Source organism: Oryctolagus cuniculus, chromosome 3 (genome assembly GCF_964237555.1).
Source record: "Oryctolagus cuniculus chromosome 3, mOryCun1.1, whole genome shotgun sequence".
NCBI classification, from domain to species: Eukaryota; Metazoa; Chordata; class Mammalia; order Lagomorpha; family Leporidae; genus Oryctolagus; species Oryctolagus cuniculus.
The window spans coordinates 10,912,037-10,935,225 of NC_091434.1; the positions used below are offsets into that span (position 1 = coordinate 10,912,037).

General features: G+C 39.0%; 1 protein-coding gene across 1 annotated transcript in view; it reads right to left on the bottom strand.

Annotated features, from left to right (window-relative positions):
- Positions 1-1,548: 1,548 nt before the first annotated feature.
- Positions 1,549-23,189, bottom strand: part of DAW1 (dynein assembly factor with WD repeats 1) — a 91,523-nt gene continuing 69,882 nt past the window's right edge. The window contains exons 11-13 of the mRNA XM_070071497.1: positions 12,630-12,706; positions 10,978-11,140; positions 1,549-2,021 (exon numbers count right to left, since the gene is read on the bottom strand). Of these exons, the coding sequence (XP_069927598.1) occupies positions 1,987-2,021; positions 10,978-11,140; positions 12,630-12,706 (275 nt within the window). The 3' untranslated portion in view covers positions 1,549-1,986. The remainder of the gene's footprint in view (positions 2,022-10,977; positions 11,141-12,629; positions 12,707-23,189) is intronic.

Consider the following 23,189-nt stretch of genomic DNA (forward strand, 5'->3'; position numbering starts at 1 on the left):
TAGGTTTACAGTTATGTAAAAATAATGAAGTTCAACATACTCACAAGTCTTATGCTCTGAGCCCATTGAAATTACAATAAACTTCATTAAAATGAAATAATACATGATACACTCTTATGAGATATTAATATTGAGGGGCAAGCATTTGGCACAGGGATTCAGTCAGTGTTTCAGATGCTTGCACTCCCTGTGGAAGTTTCTCTTTCAAGCCTCAGAGACTCTGCTTCCAACCTAGCCTCCTACTCATGCACACCCTGTGAGGTAGTGGGTGAGGGTGAAGTACTGGGACCTCTGCCACCCATTCGAGAGACCCAGACTGAGCTCCTGACTTTGCCCTGGCCAAGCTGTGGCTGTTGCATTTAGGGAATAAAACAATGGGTGAAAAATCCCTCATCTGTCTCAGCCTTTCCAGTAAAATAAAAATAAATTTTAAAATATATCAATACTGAAGCTATAATTGTGTGTTAGGTTCTTTGATAGACTGTGTCACTGTATAATAAGTTATCATAATATAACATTTCTAACAAAGAAATGAAGTAAGAAAAGTAAAACCATCTCATCCACCTTATTAGTCTGGGTTGTCACATGTAGTTGGGAAAATGTCTCTTTAATGCATCAGGATCAAAGAAATATGTCATTTCCCCTAGAGTTGCGAAGATGGTTCTAAGCTTTAAGCTATACCACAATCTGAGTGTGGTTCTATATCCGCACACAACTCTGATTTGTAAGGATATAGAATTCAAAGTTCACTCTTTATGCTCTTCATGTGTGGCTGTAAGAAAAGAAGCAAGAAGATAAACACTGCCACCTGCTGAGCTAAGAGAACAAATAAAAGTGTGCAAGCTTGTACATTTATCAAACATGGTCACATTTTTTAGTTGTCATTTGTGAGAGCAGTAAAAAGTATGTTGTTCAGTGGTCAGTGACATGCATGGCCATCTGACCCACTGTGACAATTAGTTGATTAAGAGCTCACAATCCCAAGAAAGCAGTTAGTCGGGCAACTCTTTTCAAAGCAATGCATCCAACTTTGTTCACATCAACACATCCAATAGCTTATGTATTTATTTTCCACTATTTAAAAGACAGATCAACAGAGAAACAGAGATATGGAAAAAGAGGATCTGCCATGCACTGCTTCACTATCCAAAGGCCCACAATAGCCAGGGCTGGGCCAGGTCAAAGCCAGGCCCAAGAACTCCATCCGGGTCTTCCACAGGGTGGCAGGGGCCTCCCAGGATGCATTAGCAGGAGGCTGGATCACAAGCAGTGCAGTGAGGACTCCAACAAAGCGCTCCAGTGTGGCATGCTGCTGCCCCATGCAGTACCTTAACCAGCCGGACCACAGTGCATTAGCAGCTCTCTTAAAGGCATTTTAAAATATTCCAGCAGTACTCAGGCTAGCATTTGATTGTTTCCTCTCATAAGTCATTTTTTCCACCCAGATTTTTTAATTAAATACTTTGAAGGTTTATTCTGCTTAATATTTCCATGTAAACATTCTTAACTTCTTAAAATCTAACAATTCACCACTTATCTGCTATTAATAAGTCCCATTTTGTTCTCATATCACCCTAAAAACATACCTCCTAAATATAGATGCACAATTCACAAGAAAATTTCTCCAAAAGCTTTTATTCAACAAAAATTACAATAATCACCTTCAAAGTAGAATCTAGGAGACACATTGTTAAATCGTCTGGCTTCATTTACCAGCATAATGATGACATTAAAAATAAAATACAATTGAAATAACTAGAGGTATTTATTAAATTAAACACTAATTGATTCCTGTAATTCCCACCAAATAACATTAAAAATTATATAATTTAACCACTTTTAATGGACATGTCTGTAAGGTTAAGAACAAATACTTGGCTTGCAGTAAAAAGGAAAAAGCATATCAAACATCAAAATATCTCACTTTCTCTCTGTGAAACTCAAGTTCTCTGTCACCGTGGTTTGCTCGCTGAAGGCTTCTTCCAGTCAACACCATATTCTACAGGTATTATCCCTGCTGCCTAATAAAACAAATTTCATAGAGTCATCCTTTTTTATCCATTTCACTTCACTCTTCTCCCAAGTTGAGAGTTTCTGAATTATTGATAAACAGCCTGGTACTAAGCACACCTGATCCTCGGCACCTAGCTGCAGAGCCCCAGGGTCTCTGGGACATTTTTGAAGCACTGATGATTTTCCTTTCATATCTGCCAGTTGTAAGTAGCACAGATTCACACCCAACTCACACAGGCATCTTAGAACTGGAGAGGACCTGAGAGTACACCACTCAGCCATCTCCTTACCCTCCCCTCAAATGTTGCCACCAAGTGTAAATACAGTGAATCTGAATTTCTCTGGGTTTAGGATATAACCTTATGAGGATGAAGGATATTTCATTTTAGAACATCTCAGAAAGTCAACAGGTTTTTCTCACTGTCCATGGGTAATGCTGACTCTCTTACCTTCAAGGACAAGGTACTTAACATCAATATTTGTAAGTTTACAATTTTAAGATGCAAAAAAAAAAAATGTTTTTAAGTGTGAGAGCTGTTGGAACTGGGAGAAAGACACATCATGTTTTGAAAAATGGGAAAATCATATTGGCCGCCTTTTTTTTTTTTTTTTTTTTTTTTTTTTTGCCAGCTTGCGATTCTAAACCCAACATCAGTCAACCCACTAAAAAGTATGTGCAATTAAATCTTACTGGAGTCCACTTAGTGAACAGGACAGATAAATCCAGATACAGTGATTCTTCTGATGATGTTAGGACAGAAGGGTCACCCCATTCTAACAAGCTCTGTCAGCCAGTGGGCTTACAATTAGCATGCTGGTGCTTTCAGTTAATTCAATAAAAATCAATAATATCTTAGCTGCTGGATTAGGGAACGACATGACGCGCTACACTAGGGATAAACAGTGAAAGAAAGGGATGTAGGCAATGCACTTTCAGGAGAGAACTGAAGAGAAAACTACACTGGAAATCCCACAAGAGGAGGAAGAACCCCATGGACCTGTGTGGAGGGTGAAGACATGCAGCACAAACATGGGAGCTGCCCACGACTGTAAAAGCTGAGAACTGAAGAGGGCAGCAGGTTGAGACCGAGGTGACACCAGACTGCAGCAACTCATGGAGATATAGCAGGGGGAAGAGCATGGTGTGAGTCCAGACAGCTGCTCAGCTGAGATAGGGCGGGCACCATTTTGAGTCTGGCCAGCAGCTGCACGTGCCCTTGTTTGTGTTCACAGCACCTAGCCAAGACAGGACAGCACCCTCAGAGCAGTATTGATGGCAGTCACGAAGCTACACTTGGCCAGTGGATCTTGTGTACCCATGTGATCCAATGATTCTATAGGAGGGAACAACATGTGGTCCCAACTGACTTTGAGCCTAACAGGGAGGTGAGTGGGCAACCAAAAAGGATGGTGAGGCACCCACAGCCTCCCAGGATCAAGATGCTTAGGCGGAGCTGTCTCAGGGAACATCAGCTTCTCTGTTGACTGGGCAGGCTGGCAGAGCAAACAGAAATTTCTGCACCCAGAGACTGTGGGAGACTTGTGTGCTAAGATCATGTGGACTCAGTAGCTACATGAAAAGGTGCACGGAGTAGCTAGCTCTCTGGGCAATCACCAGAAGTGGCTCCACATGGTCATTGTGCTCACAGAGAGGACTGCACAGATCATTTGTGTGGTTCATATGGTGGCTTGGAACACACAGGGGGCAGACACAGAGGCATTGAGATCTACCACACCCATCTTGGGTGTTAACCTGGATACTCGCTCCACCCTGGAGCACTGACCAGAGCTCCCTGGTCACACCACTACACACCTTGATATTCACTGAAAGTGCAGATATGCCACTAAGCCACAGAGGCATAGCACAAAGATAAAAGCCATCAAAGAAAACAAAACAAAACAAAAAAATCAACTCCACAAATGCCAAAAAACAAACACAGAAACTCAAGAAACAAGAACAAAGAAGACATCATGAGCCCTCACTGAAAGGAACACAACATTTCAATATTAGAGTGTGAAGATGAAGAGATTAAGGAAATGCCAGAAACTGAAATCAAAAAATTAATCATAGGTCTACTGAAAAGCAATTAGAAGCAAATCTGGGAATAAAAGGAAACAATACATGATATGAATGAAATTTTTTCCCAGGAAATTGAGATTTTAAATAGCAATAAAAATGAAATATTAAAAATGAATAATTCAATAGGTCAAATAAAAAATGTGGTGGAAAGCACTAACAGCAGACTTGATGGAGCAGAAGAAAGAAAAACTGATCCAGAGGAAAAACTTTAGAAATCCTACAATCAAACAGAAGCAGAAGGAGGAGGAGGAGGAGGAGAAAATAGAAAACAGAAGATAGTGCTGGAGATCCATGGGATATTATCAAATGACCCAACATATGGGTGTTAGGAGTTCCTGAAGGTGTGAAAATAGAAAATAGATTAGAAGGCCTACTTAGTGAAATAATTACCAAAAAAACTTCCCCAATCTGGAGAAAGAAAGAAATGTCCAAATAGAGGAAGCACATAGAACTCCTAACAGAATGACCAGAAAAGATACAACACATTGTAGTCAAACTTTCCACAGAAAAACATAAAGATTCTAAAACAACATGCACAAGAAAAAGCAACAGATTTCCTTCATAGGCTCTCCAATTAGACTCACAGCTTATTTCTCATCAGAATCCAACATGCCAGAAGGGAATGGTAAGGTACAGTCCCAGTCTTGATAGAAAAAAGCTAAACCAGATTACTGTACCCTGCAAAGCTCTCATTTATGAATGAAGTGAAACAAAGACCTTACACAACAAACAGAAATAGAAAGACTGTTGCCATTCTCCCAGACTTACAAAAAATGCTTAAGAATCTGCTACACACAGAAACACAGAAAGATAACCATCATTATGCAATAATGTCAAGTAGAAAATTGCCTAGTAAAAGTGCAAAAGAAATCCAAAGTAAACAATAGGAATAATTTATGGAAAAATGCCAGGACCAAGTTATTAATTATCAATAGTCACCTTGAATGTAAATATCCTCAACTCTCCAGTTAAAAGATACAGACTGGCCAAATGGATTAAAAAACAAGACCCATCTATTTGCTGCCTACAAGAAACACACCTCCCCAACAAAGATGCACAAACACTGAAAGTAAAAGAACAGAGAAAGATATTCCACACTCATGTCAAGAAAAAAAAGGGCAGGTGTTGCCAGGCTGATATCAGACAAAATAGAGTTTAACATAAAAACTGTTAACAGAGATGAAGAATGGCACTATATAATGATTAAGGAATTAATTCAATAGGAAGATGTGACTATAATAAATATATAAACACCCAACTACAAGGCATCTGGTTATTTCAAAGAAATGATTTCACCACACTTTCATAAGTGGACAGATCAACTAGACAGAAAATCAACAAAGAAACAGAGCTAATTGACATTATGGACCAAATGGACTTAACCGATATAACAGAAAATTTCACCCCACAGTTGCAGAAAACAAATTCTTCTCATCAGTGCATGGAAGTTTCTCTAGGTTAGACCACAAGCCAGGCCATAAAGTAACTCTCATCAAATTCAAAAAATTCTAAATCATACCATGCACCTTCTCTGATGACAACTGGAAATCATCAATGCAAGAATCTCTAGATCACATGCAAACACATAAAGACTGAACAACATGTTCCTGGATAAACAATGGGTCATAGAAGAAATGAAAAGAAAAAAAAATTTCTGGAAACAAATGAAGATGACAATATATCATATCAAAATTAAGGGATACAAAAAATGCAGTATCAACAGGGAAGTTTATAGCAATCAGTGCCTACATAACAAATTGAATAGGCATCAAATAAATGAGCTATCAAGGCATCTCAAGGATCTGTAAATACAACAACAAACCAAGCCCCAAATTAGTAGGTGAAAATTAATCATTAAAATTAGATAAGAAATAAACAAAATTGAAACAAAAATATAAAAGATTGATGAATTGAAGAGCTGGGTTTTAAAAAATAAACAAAATTGATATAACATTGGCCAAGCTAATGAAAAAAAGAGGGAAAAGACCCAAATCAATAAAATAAGAGGTGAAAATGAAATGTAAAAATAGATACTATAGGGGCCAGCACTCTGGTGTAGCAGGTTCATGTCCTGGCCTGAAAAACTGACATCCCATATGGGTGCTGGTTTGAAACCCAGCTGCTCCACTTTGGATCCAGCTCTCTGTTATGGCCTGGGAAAACAGTAGAAGATGGCTCAAGTCCTTGGGTCCCTGCACCTATGTGAGAAACCCAGAAGAAGCTCCTGGCTCCTGGCTTCGAATCAGTGAAGCTCCAGCTATTGCAGCCAATTGGGGAGTGAACCATTGGATGGAAGACCTCTCTCTCTCTCTCTTCTTCTCTCTCTGTGTAACTCTGATTTTCAAATAAATAAATCTTTTTAAAAAAGAATAGATACCATAGAAATAACAAGGATCATCAGGAAATACTACAAAGGATCATCAGGAATTACCACAAAAGAATTACCTAGAATAAATAAATAGATTCTTATAAACATACAATCTATCAAAATTGAGTCATAAAGACACAGAAAACTGAAACAGGCCAATAACGAGGACAGAAAGTGAATCAGTGATAAAAACCCTCCCAACAAACAAAAGCCCGGGACTGGACAGCTTCATTGATGAATTCTACCAGACAGTTAAAGAAGAACTAACTGCAATTCTTCTGAAGCTATTCAAAACAAGTGGAAGAGAGGGAATCCTCCCAAACTCCTTCTATGAAGCCTGCATTACCTTAATTCCTAATCCAGAAAAAGATACAACAGAGAAAGGGAACTATGGACCAATATACATGGTGAATACAGATGCAACAATCCTCAAAAAAAAATTTACCTAATTGAATTACCTAATTGAATTCAACAACATATCAAAACGATCATTCACCCAGACCAACTGGAATTTACACCTGGTATGCAGGGCTGGTTCAACATTCATGAATCAAAAAATGTGATACATCACATTAACAAACTGAAGTACAAAAACCATACAGTTATCTCAATAGATACGGAGAAAACATTTGTTAAAATATAACATCCTTTCATGATAAAAACTTTAAGCAAATTGGTTATAGAAGGAACATTCCTCAGCACAATCAAGGCAATTTATGAGAAACCCACATCCAGCATCCTATTGAATGGGGAGAAGTTGGAAGCATTTCCACTAAAACCCGGAAACCAGACAAGATGCCCACTATCACCATTGCTATTCATATAGTCCTAGAAGTTTTAGCTGGAGTCATTAGGCAAGAAATTAAAGGTATACAGGGGTATAAATTGGAAAGGAGGAAGTCGAATTATCCCTGTTTGTGGATGAAATGATCCTATTTATAGGGGATCCGAAAAACTCCACTGAAAGACTATTGGAATGCATAAAAGAGTTCAGTAAAGTGGAAGGATATAAAATCAACACCAAAAAATCAATAGTCTTTGTATTTACAGACGATGCCATGGCTGAGAAAGAACTTTAAGAACAATCCCATTCACAAATGCTCCAAAAAGGATAAATATCTTGGAATAAATTTAACCAAGCATGTCAAAGATATCTGTGATGAAAATTGCAAAACACTAAAGAAAGAAATAAAAGATGACATTTAAATTGTAAAATATCTTCCATGTTCATGGATTGGAAGAGTCAACATCATCAAAATATCCATACTACCAAAAACAATTTACAGATTCTTTGTGATCCCAATTAAAATACTAACTATATTCTTTGCAGATCTATATAAAATGATGCAAAAATTCATATGGAAACACAAGAGTCCCCAAACAGATAAAGCAATCTTATACAACAAAAACAAAGCCAGAGGCATCACAATACTTGGTTTCAGGGACATTCTATAGGATAGATATCATCAAAAGAGACCAGTACTTACACAAAAACAGACTTGTAGATCAATGGAACAGAACAGAAACTCCATAAATCAATGCAGATATCTACATCCAACTTATCTTTGACAAAGGATTTATTTATTTATTTTTTTGACAGGCAGAGTGGACAGTGAGAGAGAGAGACAGAGAGAAAGGTCCTCCTTTGCCGTTGGTTCACCCTCCAATGGCTGCCGCGGCCGGCGCATCGTGCTGATCCCATGACAGGAGCCAGGTACTTATCCTGGTATCCCAGGGGGTGCAGGGCCCAAGCACTTGGGCCATCCTCCACTGCACTCCCTGGCCACAGCAGAGAGCTGGCCTGGAAGAGGGGCAACCGGGACAGAATCCGGCGCCCTGACCGGGACTAGAACCCAGTGTGCCGGCGCCACAAGGCGGAGGATTAGCCTAGTGAACTGCGGCGCCGGCTTGACAAAGGATTTAAAATCAATCCCTGGAGAAAGTACAGTCTCTTCAACAAATTATGCTGATGAAACTGAATCTTCACATGCAAAAGTGTGAAACTTGACCTACATCTCACATTTTACACAAAAATCCACTCAAAATGGATCAAAGACCTAAATCTATGACCTGATACCTTCAAATTAATACAGAACATTTGGAAAACTCTGCAAGACATTGGCATAGGCAAAGACTTCTTGGAAAAGACTCCAGAAGCACAGGTAACCAAAGACAAATTAACAATTGTGATTACATCAAGCTAAGAAGCTTCTTCCATGCAAAAGAAACACTCAGCATAGTGACAACTCACAGAAAGGGAGAAAATATTTGCAAACTAAGCAACTGATAAAGGATCTATAAAGAGCTCAAGAAATTCAACAACAACAGAACAATCTAGTTAAGAAATAGACAAAGGACTAGAACAGGCATTTTTCAAGAGAGGAAATTCAAATGACCAACAGACACTTGAGAAAATGCTCAGGATCACTATCCATCAGGAAAATTATATCAAAGCCACAATGCTTCACCTCACTCCAGTTAGAATGGCTCTCATACAGAATTCAACAAACAACAAATGCTGGTAAGGAAGTTGGGATAAAGGTACCCTAATCCACTGTTGGTGGGAATATAAACTGGTGCAGCCACTGGGAACTACAGTATGGAGATACCTCAGAAATCTGAATATAGACCTACCACACGATCCAGCCATCCCACTCCTGGGAATTTATCCAAACCAAAAGAAATCAGCATATGAAAGAAAGAGTTATCTGTACCCCCATGTTAATTGCATCACAATTCACAATAGCAAAGATATGGAATTAAGCCATCAATGATTGACTGGATAAAGAAATTATGGTATAAATACACTATGGAGTGCTACACAGTGGTAAAAAAAAAAATGAAATCCTGACTTTTGCAACAAAATGGATGCAACCAGAAACTATTATACTTAGTGAAATAAGCCAGTCCCAAAAGACAGATATCATATGTTTTCCCTGATCCAAGGTAATTAATAGAGTATCTGAAATGTAATATATTGGAGTGAAATAGATTTTCTGAGATTTGATTATTGTTTATAGCCCTTGTTTCTTCCATTGAGGAACTTTTTTCTTTTGCTTTATCTTCATATTATTTGCTGAAATTTTTCTTAGTGTAGGCTTAAATGTATGATCATTAAGTAAACTGAAAATAGATCTTTGTAAAAATTAAGAGTGGAAATCTGAGAGGGAGGAGGAGGAAGGGTTGAAGCATGGGTGGTAGGGAGGGTTAGGTGGGAAATGTCACTATGTTCCTAAATCTGTATTTATGAAATACATAAATTTGCATAACTTTAGTAAATTTTTTTAAATAAGTAATATCTTTAAAAAAGCTCAGGAATTGAAGTGCTAGCATGACAACAAAGTAAAGACAACTTATATCCCTTCCCTAAGCTCTGCAAAGTCTCCTGTGAAAACTGATGAGGGAAGAAGTATTATAGTGCTGGCCTCACATAAGCACCTGGAAGTCTTCTGCTTAGCCAGCCCAGACTCTTCCCTCTTCCCTAGGGTGCACCCCACTACAGGAGTATCCAACTCCTTCTGTCACAGCCCCCCATGATTTCCTTTGACTAGGAAAGGATCTGATGCTGTGTTGACAGTAAAATGTATGGTTTATTCAGATAGTGTTTCAGAAGTGTCTGCATTTTAATTGACACTTGATAATCATAAGCCCAAAGAAAGTAATCTGCAATTTAGAAGGTATCCATAATTAAGTAGAAGGGAGATGTTTTTTAGGGAGAAAGGAGGGCTTGTTCTCATCACCTTGCAATTATATTTAGGAAGCTACCCAACCAATGTCTATATAAATTATAATTCATAGCATATAAATTATATCAATTGACTCTGTGACACTTAACCTATTAATCCAGGTTATAAATTTTTAATATATTCAAAGCAATAAAAGCACTGAAAACTAGAACTAGCCTTCAATGTCCATTTAGGGTATCACTACTCCACACTAAAACAGCATCCTGATCTGTGTTCAAGGCCTTTCCTAAAGGTATCCCACAGACATCATGCCATAATCTTATCTTTCTCCACTTTGTACAATCTAAAGTAACCTGTTCCAAACTCATTTCTTATAAAATATTACTAATAAAATAACCCACATTGAATTTTTAATGGCTGGGAAAATATTCAATATATTTTCTTTTCCCCCAAATTGGAGCACTTTAATAGGGGGCACCTGCAGAGAAAAAAAAACTTAACTTAAAGAATAAATCTCTAATGGGCCATGAAGCCAGTGGTGCAGAACTCTCCTTCCTTGTTTTTGTTCCTAACGTTTGCTGACACCAGCCAAATATTCACCATTTAGTCTGTGGTGATGTCTGGAGAAATGCCACCACAAGTGAGGCAAGCTACCAAAGTGGTACCTTACGGAGAGCAATGAAAATTCAAAATTCACAAAGCAGGCTAAGAGGAGCCATGGGCCCGAACGTGGCATAGAGGAAGAGGGTACACTTTTAGTATGCAGTTTGGGAATCCTAATAGGTAGTGTGAAAGAAAAGTGGAGCCTATGGTGTTTATTTCTCCTGTACCTGTAATGACCATGTTCCCTTGATAGTTGAAAGCACAAGAAAAAATCTCATCAGTGTGTCCCTCAAGAACCTGGAGGCACTGGCCAGTCTGAGCATCCCAGATTCTAGCTGTTTTGTCAGAGCTTCCAGTTAGAAGATGGTTTCCCTGCGGATTGAATGAAATCTGCAAAAGAAAAAGAAGAAAAATGAGTGTCTGTTCATGTAAGGGTTCCCAATGGACTTTTCATCAGCACACAGGGAGACATAATGAAGAGCCTGCCACCTCCCCAGGCCAGTGTTGCTGCACAGAACAATTTCTACATGACAAGAAAGATACTGCAAGGACTAACACCCGAAAATCCAAATCTAGGTGGAAGATCTCCAATCCCCGCCCTTCATAATTCTAAGGATAAAGACAAAGCAGCCTTATCAGTTCGGTCTTCCCCATCTGGTTTTCTCCACAAACTTGTGATACCCTTCTCCATATACACAGTAAGGGTCCTGGTCTGAATGAAAACAAAAATCAGGCTTCTTCAGACCCACACTCCAGCATCGTCTCTGACCGTGACTTTCTGTTAGTAATCACAGCCATGATTCAGGCAGCTTTCTATATGGCTGGAGTGGAATATCTCAAAAAGGGTATTAATGATATTTTAGCTTCGCACTCTCCAGAAATGTCACTACCAGATGGCAATGTCATAGGTAATAGTCACTTAACAGGCATAAAGCTTAGTAACGTAGAGTTGGAGGAGACACACGTTTACAAAAACGTAAGTATGTGTTGAGGGGCCATGCCTGATGTGATGATCAATAGATACCCAGCCAGAGATTCTCAGAAACCTGGCCCAATGCCTGTCCCCATCTGCTTCCCACATCCCACTCCCTCACCTCCTCTCCCAGGCTAGGAATAGGGTGAGGGAGAGACAGATACTGACTGGCCCAAGGGCAGCAGCCAGCAGCAGGTGCTGAGCCAGGAGGGGTGAGAACACCTTCAGTGATCTGACATCCTCACATTGATATCTTACAGAAAGGAACAACTCTGATCGCAGCTAAGAATCCAAGGAATTGGGCTGAGCTAGGAAGGGAGAGTCCCCAGAACCCCCGTCTACTCTGCAGTGTTTTGATGCCACATCTACACCTCAGATCACTGATGGAGGGACCCTGCTCTGTGAATAAGCGTTCTAGAAATAGCTTATATACAATACTAATATGCAAATGAGGTTTCAGGTGTTAAATATTTCCAGGAAACACTTTTTCACTTGCGTCTAGCTTACAGGACACTTGATACTTGCTACACATAATTTTCTGAATTATATAAACCTGTGTATTTATTTGAATCAAGAATAGCACTTCATAAGGCCCTTATGTATTAAGTATTTGTAGTTAAACTCTTTCTTTTAAGTCCCTTGTTGTATTAAGTATTTGTAGTTAAACTTTTTCTGCCAACTGCTGAGGAGAATGCTACTTCATACTTTTAGAAAGATTTGAAATTATTGATTGCGCTGATTTTGAAGACATTCTTAAAAATAAGGTCTTTGAGTAATTTATTTCTAGAAAGAATGAGATAATTGAGCCAGTTTTACGACCTCAGATCCAAGACAAATTTATACTAAGCATGCTTTTTTGTATTTTTTGGAAGTAAATAAGATGCTCCAAATGAGAAAGCGACTCACCTTTGAAACTTCACCTTCATGGCCTTCCAGTTTGGTGATGAACTTTCTTGTGGCTGTATGGTAAACTCTTGCTGTTCCTTTTTAAGAGTGGGGGTATATATTAATTCATCTTAAATACAGAACTTTGAACCAAAGACCGTGAATTATCTAAGTATTTATCCCCTGACCCGCATCTTCTTGCCTGTGGTGATGGCCAGCCCATACACTCCTCCAAGGGCAAGTTGGTCCCACTGCAGAAGAGGATAAATGCGTTCCTCTCTGCCTCTGAGCTTACTGAAAGGGACAACTGGAAGGAGTTTGTGTGCGTGTGTTGGGGGGAGAGGGGTTCTGCACAGTGGCATCACCGGTAAAGCTGCTGCCGGCAATCCTGGTTTGTGCTACTCCACTTCAAAAGCAGCTCCAAGCAAAGGGTCTGGGAAAAGCAGCTGAAGACAGCTTGGGCCTCTGCTACCCATGCAGGTAACACCTGGAAGAAACTCCCGGCTCCTGGCTTCAGCCTGGCAACACACTAACTTGTGGCCACCTGGGGAGTGAACCAGTGGATGAAAGGTTGTCTTTCTTTCTCTAATAAATTAAATAATTTAAAAAAATAGATTCCAAGATAAAAGAGGGGATAAGGGCCAAGAATGGAGGATGGAAAAGATTTGTAAGGGAAATAATGGGATCAAAGCAGGCTTTAAGAGGCAGGTGACCAAATAAGGAAAAAAAAAGAAACAGCATGATATGACACACCAGATGTGAATTTATGTTTATGGGAGGTGCACAGGCCTTCCTAGGAAGTAACATCGGCAGAGAACAGGCTCAAAGAACCTCACTTCCACAGAGATAATTGATTGAATGCTTTGTTTGCTGCTGTACACCCAGTGCCAAGAAATGTCAGGTGCACAGCAGACGCTCACACTGATGTAGGAGGGATGCATGGATGGACAGATGGACGGATGGATGGATGGGAGAGGTGCTATGTGCATTTACTTCTAAGCAAATAAGTAAGAAATAGAGGTGTTAAATAAGCATAGAAAAACATAAGTAGTGAAATCTTTGTCAGAATCAAAGTTTCAATTTACCCTGCCAGATGAAAGCTGCTTTTTAAACACAAATTATAGAGATGTATAATGGCAAAATGCAGCAAGGATAGGAAACTTTAGCTTTTAAATTTGCACTCATAGAAAAGAGATTTATCTGAATAAACTTTTAGTTACATTTCCGACAATGTTAACTTCAGAAGGAAATAGGCAAAATGATAACAATTGCTACTTTAAATTAAAGTAATGAAAAAAGTAAAGTTTGCTACTTATTTGGATGCTTCAGAAACCTTAAAAGGAAAAGGCTGACCTGACTTGTTTAGGAGTTTGTTAATAACATGAAAGAAAATAGACCAATATTCTAAGGTTTACAAAAGTATGCTTTTAAAACACATAAAATATATGGTTTGAAACCCTGTAGATTTAAAAAAAATAGAAATAAGACACCAAAAACAAAATTATTGATAATAATTTCAATGAGAAAGGAAATGGAGATACATACAAAGAAACAGTTGAAGCTGCACAGATAATTAACTCTGTCGAATAAGATACAACTTCTAACAAAGGAATTCAGAGCAAAGACCAGAGATAAAAGAAAAAAAAATAGAATAAACAAAACTGATTAGGAAGCACAAAATCAGCAAAAGTTTACAGAACACACCAAAATGAAAAACAAAAGATTTTTTTTTTTTTGACAGGCAGAGTGGACAGTGAAAGAGACAGAGAGAAAGGTCTTCCTTTGCCGTTGGTTCACCCTCCAATGGCCGCCATGGCTGGCGCACTGTGGCCGGCACATCGCGCTGATCCGAAGGCAGGAGCCAGGTGCTTTTCCTGGTCTCCCAGGGGGTGCAGGGCCCAAGCACTTGGGCCATCCTCCACTGCACTCCCTGGCCACAACAGAGAACTGGCCTGGAAGAGGGGCAACCGGAACAGAATCCGGCGCCCCAACTGGGACTAGAACCCGGTGTGCCGGCGCTGCAAGGCGGAGGATTAGCCTAGTGAGCCATGGCGCCAGCGAAAAACAAAAGATTTTAAAGTAACGTTTTATCAAATAAGGGCAGAAATAGCAGATGATACAGAAAGCAAAGCCAGGATAACTGAGCTTATCATTTATTCTCACCCTTCTCTTAGCAACCTGTCTCTTCCCTACACTACTCACCGACTTCCAGCCTTCTGCACAACCTAATGCTGACGTAATCCAACATTCTATGCAAAACACGTGTGTGGCATGGCTTATTTTCTGCCTATCCTTCTGCAATATAACTGTGCAAAGACAGGGGCTTCTATTTCCTTTGTTCACTGATATACCCCATGCTCCTAAAACAATTTTTGGAACATAGTAATTATTTCAGTATATATTGTTGAATGACTTCTCTTTATCAGTGTTAATAATATTTAAAATAAAAATCTAGAATTAATTACAGTTAAGGGATAGTATTTAAAAGCCAGTATTTTGGACAAAATGGAAAAGTGAGCTGTTACTTTAAAAAAATCTGCAACTCAGGGTGTTTGCATCTAGGACAGGAAAAGAATTTCTATAGATGATCAATGAAAAGATCACCATTGAAAAGTCCTCGTGATCAAAAGAGCAAGTATAATTTTGAAAAGGTAGATAATGATGAAAGACAATACAATTAAATCACTGTCAAAATTCTACAACTTGTCCTAACACCAACATGTGTCACTACTAAAAAATGTGTTAGCCACAGGAAGTAAATCTGGGAAAATTAAGAAAAAGTTATGCCTGGTAAAATCATTCCATTTCACCAAAATTTCTTAAATGACTGTCAAGGAGTCTATGCATACATAACACAGAGTCACATATGGTCATTAGGAGAAGCAGAAAGACATACAATATCATACATGTATGTTAGAGAAATGACTTAGACATACTGTAGGCTCATTTATGATTGTCCGGGCAATTCCACAGTCAGAGTGTTTGCTGCATGATGAAAATTCACAGAGGCTACACTGAGAAGACAGTGTTACACATGATCATGAGGGAGATGTCAAAGGCACAGCTTAGTGCCATACGTGATCAACGGAGGCAAGACACACAGTGTAGAGGCAAATGTGGTTCTCAAGGAGACAATACAGATGCACTCAAATGTAGTGTCTGCTATATGTGATTATTGGAGCGATGATCTAGACATAAGACAGTGCCACACATTGTTTACAAGAGGGACACAGATGTAGTCCAGAATGAGGTTGAAATAGACAGTATAGCATCATGCATGACCATTAATGAGATGATGCCATAGTATATGATTATACATAGGGTTAAAATATTTATATACAGACATAGTATATATTGTTTGATCTTATCCTATAATGAAGACATAGGGCACCATGATGTGTGGTTGCCAAAAAGATGGAAATAACATAACATAGCATACATAGTCACCAAGAAGATATAGAAGATAGTGATGAGTCATAAATGTACTACAGAGAGATGACACGTAAGTAGTGGAGCAACACACTTGTCATTAGGAAAGGACACAGACATAATGTAGCATCATACATAGCCATAATGGATGATACTGTATTGTCACCTCAGGTTGTCCAGGATTTGTTGTAAAACAGTATCCTACTCCACAAAGTTGTCAAGGAATGATATAGATATAATAATATTTATACTTATAATAATTATAAAATTATTATAACCTAAAATAAATAATCTATATCACTAATGTATGTATGTATTTATCTATATATATATATATATATAGAGAGAGAGAGAGAGAGAGGAGAGGCGAGGCGAGGCGAGGCGAGGCGAGGCGAGGCGAGGCGAGGAGAGGAGAGGAGAGGAGAGTAAGGGAGATGTCACTATTTATATAGATATGATCACACTTGGCTTTCAAGAAGATAATTTGTAGTGTGTAGGGTGGTAAGAACCACCATGCTTCTAAATCTGTCTATAAGAAATACATGAAATTTATTCACCTTATAAAATAAAAAATATTTTAAAGTCACTGAAAAAAGATGATTTGCATATAAACATTCATAATGTATGTTGATCAAAGAAAATAACCTTATTTTAAATATTATACATATTTATCAAAGAGATACTACAGTGATAATAGAACATCATATGTTTTTTGCAAACCAACTTTGTAGATATAACATCATACATTATCATCAAGTTGATGTGATAGACATCCTTAGCATCATATATTGTCATCACTCAGTATGACATCATGTACAAATACTTTAAATTTATATAAAGACAGTACAACTTCATGTCACTGTTAAGAAAATGATATAAGGCCCAGCAATGTGGTGTAGGATGTAAAGCCACCACCTGAAATGCCAGTGTCCCATATGGGTGCCAGTTCAAGACTGGGCTGTTCCAATGTCGCTCTCTACTATGGCCTGGGAAAGCAGTAGAAGATGGCTCAAGTTCTTGGGCCCCTGCACCCATGTGGGAGACCCAGAGGAATCTCCTGGCTCCTGGCTTCAAATCGGCCCAGCTCTGGCCATTGCAGCCATGTGGAGAGTGAACCAGCAGACAGAAGACCTCTCTCTTTGCTTTTGCCTCTGTCTCTCTGTAACTCTACCTTTCAAATAAATAAATAAAAAGTGATGGATTCCTAGCTGCTAAAAAAAATGATGTAGATATTATATACAGAGACACATGATTGTAGAGGAGATGACTAGGTTTGGAATAGCATCATAGTCTGTTTTCTGGGTGACAGCACAAATATATCGTCCTATGTGGTGTCCTATGTGTGTCCTATATTTTCAATGAGAAAATGAAGACATGATCTTGAATGATACATGGTTGTCAGGGAAATGACAGTGAACAATTAAACACCTCACTTGTTCATCAAAAGTATGTGACTAACATTGTAGTACATCAAATATAGTTGTCATGAAGGTACTATGTAAATAACATCATCATAAATAATTTTTACAGACATAGTGTAACATCATAAGTTGTCCACAATAAGGTGAACCATAGCATAGTATCATAATCATGAAGAATCACCATGGAGTTCAGTTTGGCAAACAGTTAAATTCACTACAATCACTATAATCAAACAGTTACAATGCATCCTTCAAGTAACACTCAAGATTCACCTTTTCAGATTGTATATATATAAAATCTCCTAATATTTAGGTTTTATGCACAATGTTAAGAAACATCTTTAAAAAAACATGAAGAACTACTTCATTACAGAGTTCACAGTTGGATAAAAAGTTAAACTCACTATAATAAAACAGTTTCCAACATACATGACCAACAGGATGATGCTTACACAGTGAAGCACCATTAGCCAGCCAGAGGGATGACATACACATGCTTTGTTATGCCACTCAAAGGTCGGGAGATAATGGTGCCTATAAAACACACTGTAATCAAAGGTGTAACTTAAACATACTCTAGCATTAATAAGTAGTCATCAATCAGAAGAAACAGACATGGTATGGCATCAAATAAATTTTTCAAGGTAATGATGAAATAAATTGCTGCAGAGTAGGTCATTTTTAAATAATGAATCTAATATAAGGTAGATGATGCATAATAATCAGGATGATCTGGCAGAGATAATGTATCATCTTGTGTAGTCAACATGGAAATGAGGCATACATAATGCAGCGCCACATGTGGTCACCAGGAAGATAATATAAAGCAACACTGTACATGGTGATGAAGGACAGGAAATAAAATAGTATGAAGGATGGCTACCACATAGTGTGGCATCTCATAAACAGAAGATGCAGACCATAGCATCACACACGGAAGATTACAGTGATAGCTACAACATGGCATCAGATGTGTCCCTTTTTGAAAGAATCCACAATATATCATGATAAAATTATTAAGGAGATGACATACAAATAATTTAGAATCCTATGTAGTCATCAAGGGACATGAAGTAGACATATAATTGCATCGTAACAGGTGTTCAACAAAATTTTCAGACTTATAATAACATCACAGGTGATTATTAAAAAATGAAGTGCACATAGTATAGAGTCATACATAGCTACCAAGGAAATGGTACAGCTGTACTTGGGCATCAGGCACAATATCAGGAAGATGATGCAAGACAATGGGTTGGGTTTTACAATCTCATCAAAATTATAATTCCACATCATGCCTAGGGGCTGACACTGGAGAAATGGGTTAAACCCGTGGCCTGCAGTGCCAGCATCCCATGTGGGCACCAATTTGGGTTCTGGATGCTCCACTTCTGATCCAGCTCCCTGCTAGTGTTCCTGGGAAAGCAGCATAGAATGGCCCAAGTGCTTGGGCTCCTGCACCCATGTGGGAGACCCAGAAAAAGCTGCTTCGGATCAGCTCAGCTACAGCCATTGTGTCCATCTGGGGAGTGAACCAGCAGATGGAAGACCTCTCTTGCTGTCTACCTCTTTCTGTAACCCTGTCTTTCAAAATAAAATAAAAAATAAATCTTTAAAAAGAACATGCCTAGTTATAAATGGAGTCATTCAGGTATAGATATTTAGAGGTCACTGTCAAGGATACAGCATATACATAGTTTAGTTATCAAGGAAAAACATGATTATAACATTGCATCTCACATGTTGTTCAAAGGGATGATGCAGGCATCCTGCAGCATAAAATACGGTTATCACAAAACTGATCCATGAAGTGGAACACTTCATGTTTGTCAAGAACAGGATATAAAGAAATAATAGCATCATGTCATATTAAGATGATGACACATACATACGATAGCATCATTCATAATGATCAAAAAGATAACCGTAATATAGTATCACTTGAAAATACTAAGGTAATAATAAAATAATATTATAGCATCATGTATTGTTATAAAGGAAAGGATACAGATATTTATATCCCTATGCGATTACAAAAGACATGAAAATGGCAGAGCAACATAACATTTACCAAGATAGTGCAATAGCATACTATGAAACATACTTATTTTTTCCCAGAAAATTTTTACTTAAAGAATACAAACTTAATGCATTTCATAAATACAATTTTAGGAACATAGTGATTGTTCCTACCTTACCCACTCTCCCACCTACACTCCAACCCAGCTTCCTCCTTCTTCTCCTATTCCCATTCTTATTTTTTACTAGGATCTATTTTCAATTAACTTTATACACATATGATTAACTCTATAGTAAGTAGAGTTCAACAAGCAGTATGAAAAAAAGTGTCCCCCATAGTTGAGACAAGAGCTGTTCAAAATCATTGCATCTCATCTCAAAGTGCTGTATTAGTTATCACAGATAATAGGTGCTTATTAGTTCCCGCAGATCAGGGAGAATATATGGTATTTGTCCTTTTGGGACTGGCTTATTTTACTAAGTATAATGTTGTCCAGTTTCATCCATTTTGCTGCAAATGGCAGGATTTCATTTTTTTTTAACCGCTGTGTAGTATTTCATGGTGTACATATCCCATAATTTATTTATTCTTTATGTCTTCAGTTGATGGACATTTGTATTAATTCTATATCTTAGCTATTGTGAATTGAGCTGCACTAAACATGGGGGTACAGATAACTCTTTCATATGCTGATTTCTTTTGGTCTGGGTAAATTCCCAGGAGTGGGATTGCCTGGGTCAAGGGGCGGTCTATATTTAGGTTTCTGAGGTATCTCCATACTGTCTTCCCCAGTGGCTACATCAGTTTACATTCCCACTAACAGTGGGGTAGGGTACCTTTTTCCCCACATCCTCACCAGCTTTTGTTGTTTGTTGATTTCTGTATGAAAGCCATTCTAACAGAGGTGAGGTTAAATCTCACTGTAGTTTTTGATTTGCATTTCCCTGATGGATAGTGATCCTGAGCATTTTTTTTTTCATTTGTCTGTTGGCTATTTGGATTTCCTCTTTTGAAAAAAGCCTATTTAAATTCTTTGCCCTCCTCTCCTGGGTCTCCCACTTGGGTTATTTGTGTTGTTGAGTTTCTTGAGTTCTTATATATTCTAGCCATTAATTCTTTATTAATAGTTGCATAATTTGCAAATAATTTCTCCCATTCTGTTGGTTGCTTCATTTTGCTGAGTGCTTCTTTTGCAGAGAAGAAGTTTCTCAATTTGATGTAATTCATTTGTCAATTTTGGCTTTGATTGCCTGTGCCTCCAGGATCTTTTCCAAAAAATGCTTTGCCTACCTCAATGTCTTGCAGGTTTTCCGCATATTCTTTAATAATTTGATGGTATTGGATCATCCATTTTGAGTGGATTTTTGTGTACGGTATGAGGTAGGGGTCTAGTTTCATACTTCTGCATGTGGAGAACCAGCTTTCTCATCAACATTTGTTGAAGGGATTTGTCCTTGCTCCAGGGATTGATTTTAGCTCCTTTGTCAAAGATAAATCGGTTGTAGATGCGCGGGTTGACTTCTGGAGTTTCTATTCTATTCTGTTGGTCTATCCATCTGTTTTTAAACCAGTACCAGGCTGTTTTGATTATAACTGCCCTATAGTATGTCTTGAAATCAGGTATGTGATGCTTCCAGCTTTGTTCTTGTATAAGATCACTTTAGTTATCTAGGTTGGCAGGTACACTGTCCCCTAGAGGGCTCCAAGCCAGACTCCTGCCAGGCTCTTCCTGCAGCTTTATCACCAGTGGCCTGGACTGTTTCAGTTTGGTCTCACCTAACTCTTAGACGAGATCGGGCGCGTTCAGGGTGGTATGGCTGTAGACCTCACCTAACTCTTAGAAGCTGGTGCTAAGGCTCTTGGCTGCCAGAGTCCTGAGTTGTGCACATCCATATGCTTCACGTAAGTCCACAGCGTCCCTCTAATTTGTGTGCAATTTCCTGTGCAGTTTTCTCCCTCATTCTTCCCTGAGATTGCACTCTCCCCGTGTTTTTTTTTTTTTTTTTTTTTTTAACTATCTTCCCATAGACTAGAGCAGTAAGCTCTGCTCTATTCTGCCATCTTGGAAACCTCAATGATCAAAACATACTTATTTAAATATGATGCCACAACAGAGTATGCTCTTGTCAAAAATGTGATGCATACATTATATAGCCTTCACTCATTTTCATCAGGGAATTTACTCATAGTATAATAGCATCAAATATAGCTATCAAGGACCAGGCTTATCGTATAGTGGGTTCAGCCACTGCTTGCTAGGTTGGTATCCCATATTGGAGAACTGGTTTGGGTCCTATTGTACCACTTCTGATCCTGGTCCCTGCTAATGCACCATGGAAAACAGCTGAAGATGGCCCAAGTGCTTGGGCTCTTGCCACCAATGTGGGAGACCCAGATGGAACTCTGGGTTCCTGATTTGGCCTGGACTAGTCCTGGCTGTTGCAGCCATTTAGAAAGTGAAGCAGCAGATTAAAGATTTCTCTCTCTCTCTCTGTCTCTTTGTCTCTCTCTCTATACACACACACACACACACACACACACACATATATATATATATATTTTTCCCCTCTCCCTCTTCCTTTCAAATAAATAAAATCGTTATTTAAAAAATCATGGCTATCAAAGAGCTGAGGAACTTGTAATGTAGCATCATATACAGTATGTTAAAAGATAATACATTCAGGGCCGATGCTGTGGCACAGTGGGTAAAAGCCCTGGCCTGAAGCACCAGTATCCCATATGGGTGCTGGTTCTAGTCGCAGCTGCTCCTCTTCTAAACCAGCTCTCTGCTATGGCCTAGGAAAGCAGCAGAAGATGGCCCAAGTCCTTGGGCCCCTGAACCCATGTAGGAGACCTGGAAGAAGCTCCCGGCTCCTGGCTTCAGATCAGTGCATCTTTGGCCATTGAGGCCATTAGGGGAGTGAACCAGCGAATGGAAGACCTCTCTCTCTCTGTCTCTACCTCTCTCTGCAACTCTATCTTTCAAATAAATAAAATAAATATTTAAAAAAATATAATACATTCAAGACAAAGTGTAGCATGAAACTAGTGAACATGAAGATTTACAAAGAGGCACCAATATGGCAGAATATAGAGGGAGCTTACTGTTCTAGTCTAGGGGAAGATAGTTTAAAAATTTGGAGAGAGTGCAATGTCAGGGGAGAGTTAGGGAGAAACAAGCAGAAGAAACTCCTCACAAATTACAGGGACATTGTGGACCTACATGAAAAGAATGGATGTGCACAATTCAGGACTCCATCAGCCAAGAGCCTAAGCACCGGCTGTGGAGAGTGAGGTGAGACCAGACTGAAACACCCGAAGCCAGTGTGATAAAGCTGCAGGATGAGCCTGGCGGGAGTCTGGCTTGGAGCCCTGTATGGGACAGTCTGCTTGCCAACCTAGAGGAAAAAAGCGGGGGCCTGTTTCTCTATCCCTGACAACCTGGCACTGGTGACCTGTAACTAGCCCGAGCAGGCGAGTGTGTTTTGGATATACATGACAGCTGCTCCAGCTCATTTCTGCACACCCAGCAACTAGCCGAGTAGAGACACCTGACTCTGGTTGGGAGAATTGACAGGGGACTGGGTGCTTGTGACTGGGGACCTTGTGTGCTGGGACTATGAAAAAACTGTGGCTGCATGTGAGGGCATAGGGTATGGTTGGGTCTTTGGGAAGCTACTGCAGGCAGCTCCACATTTTGGGGTTCCCTGA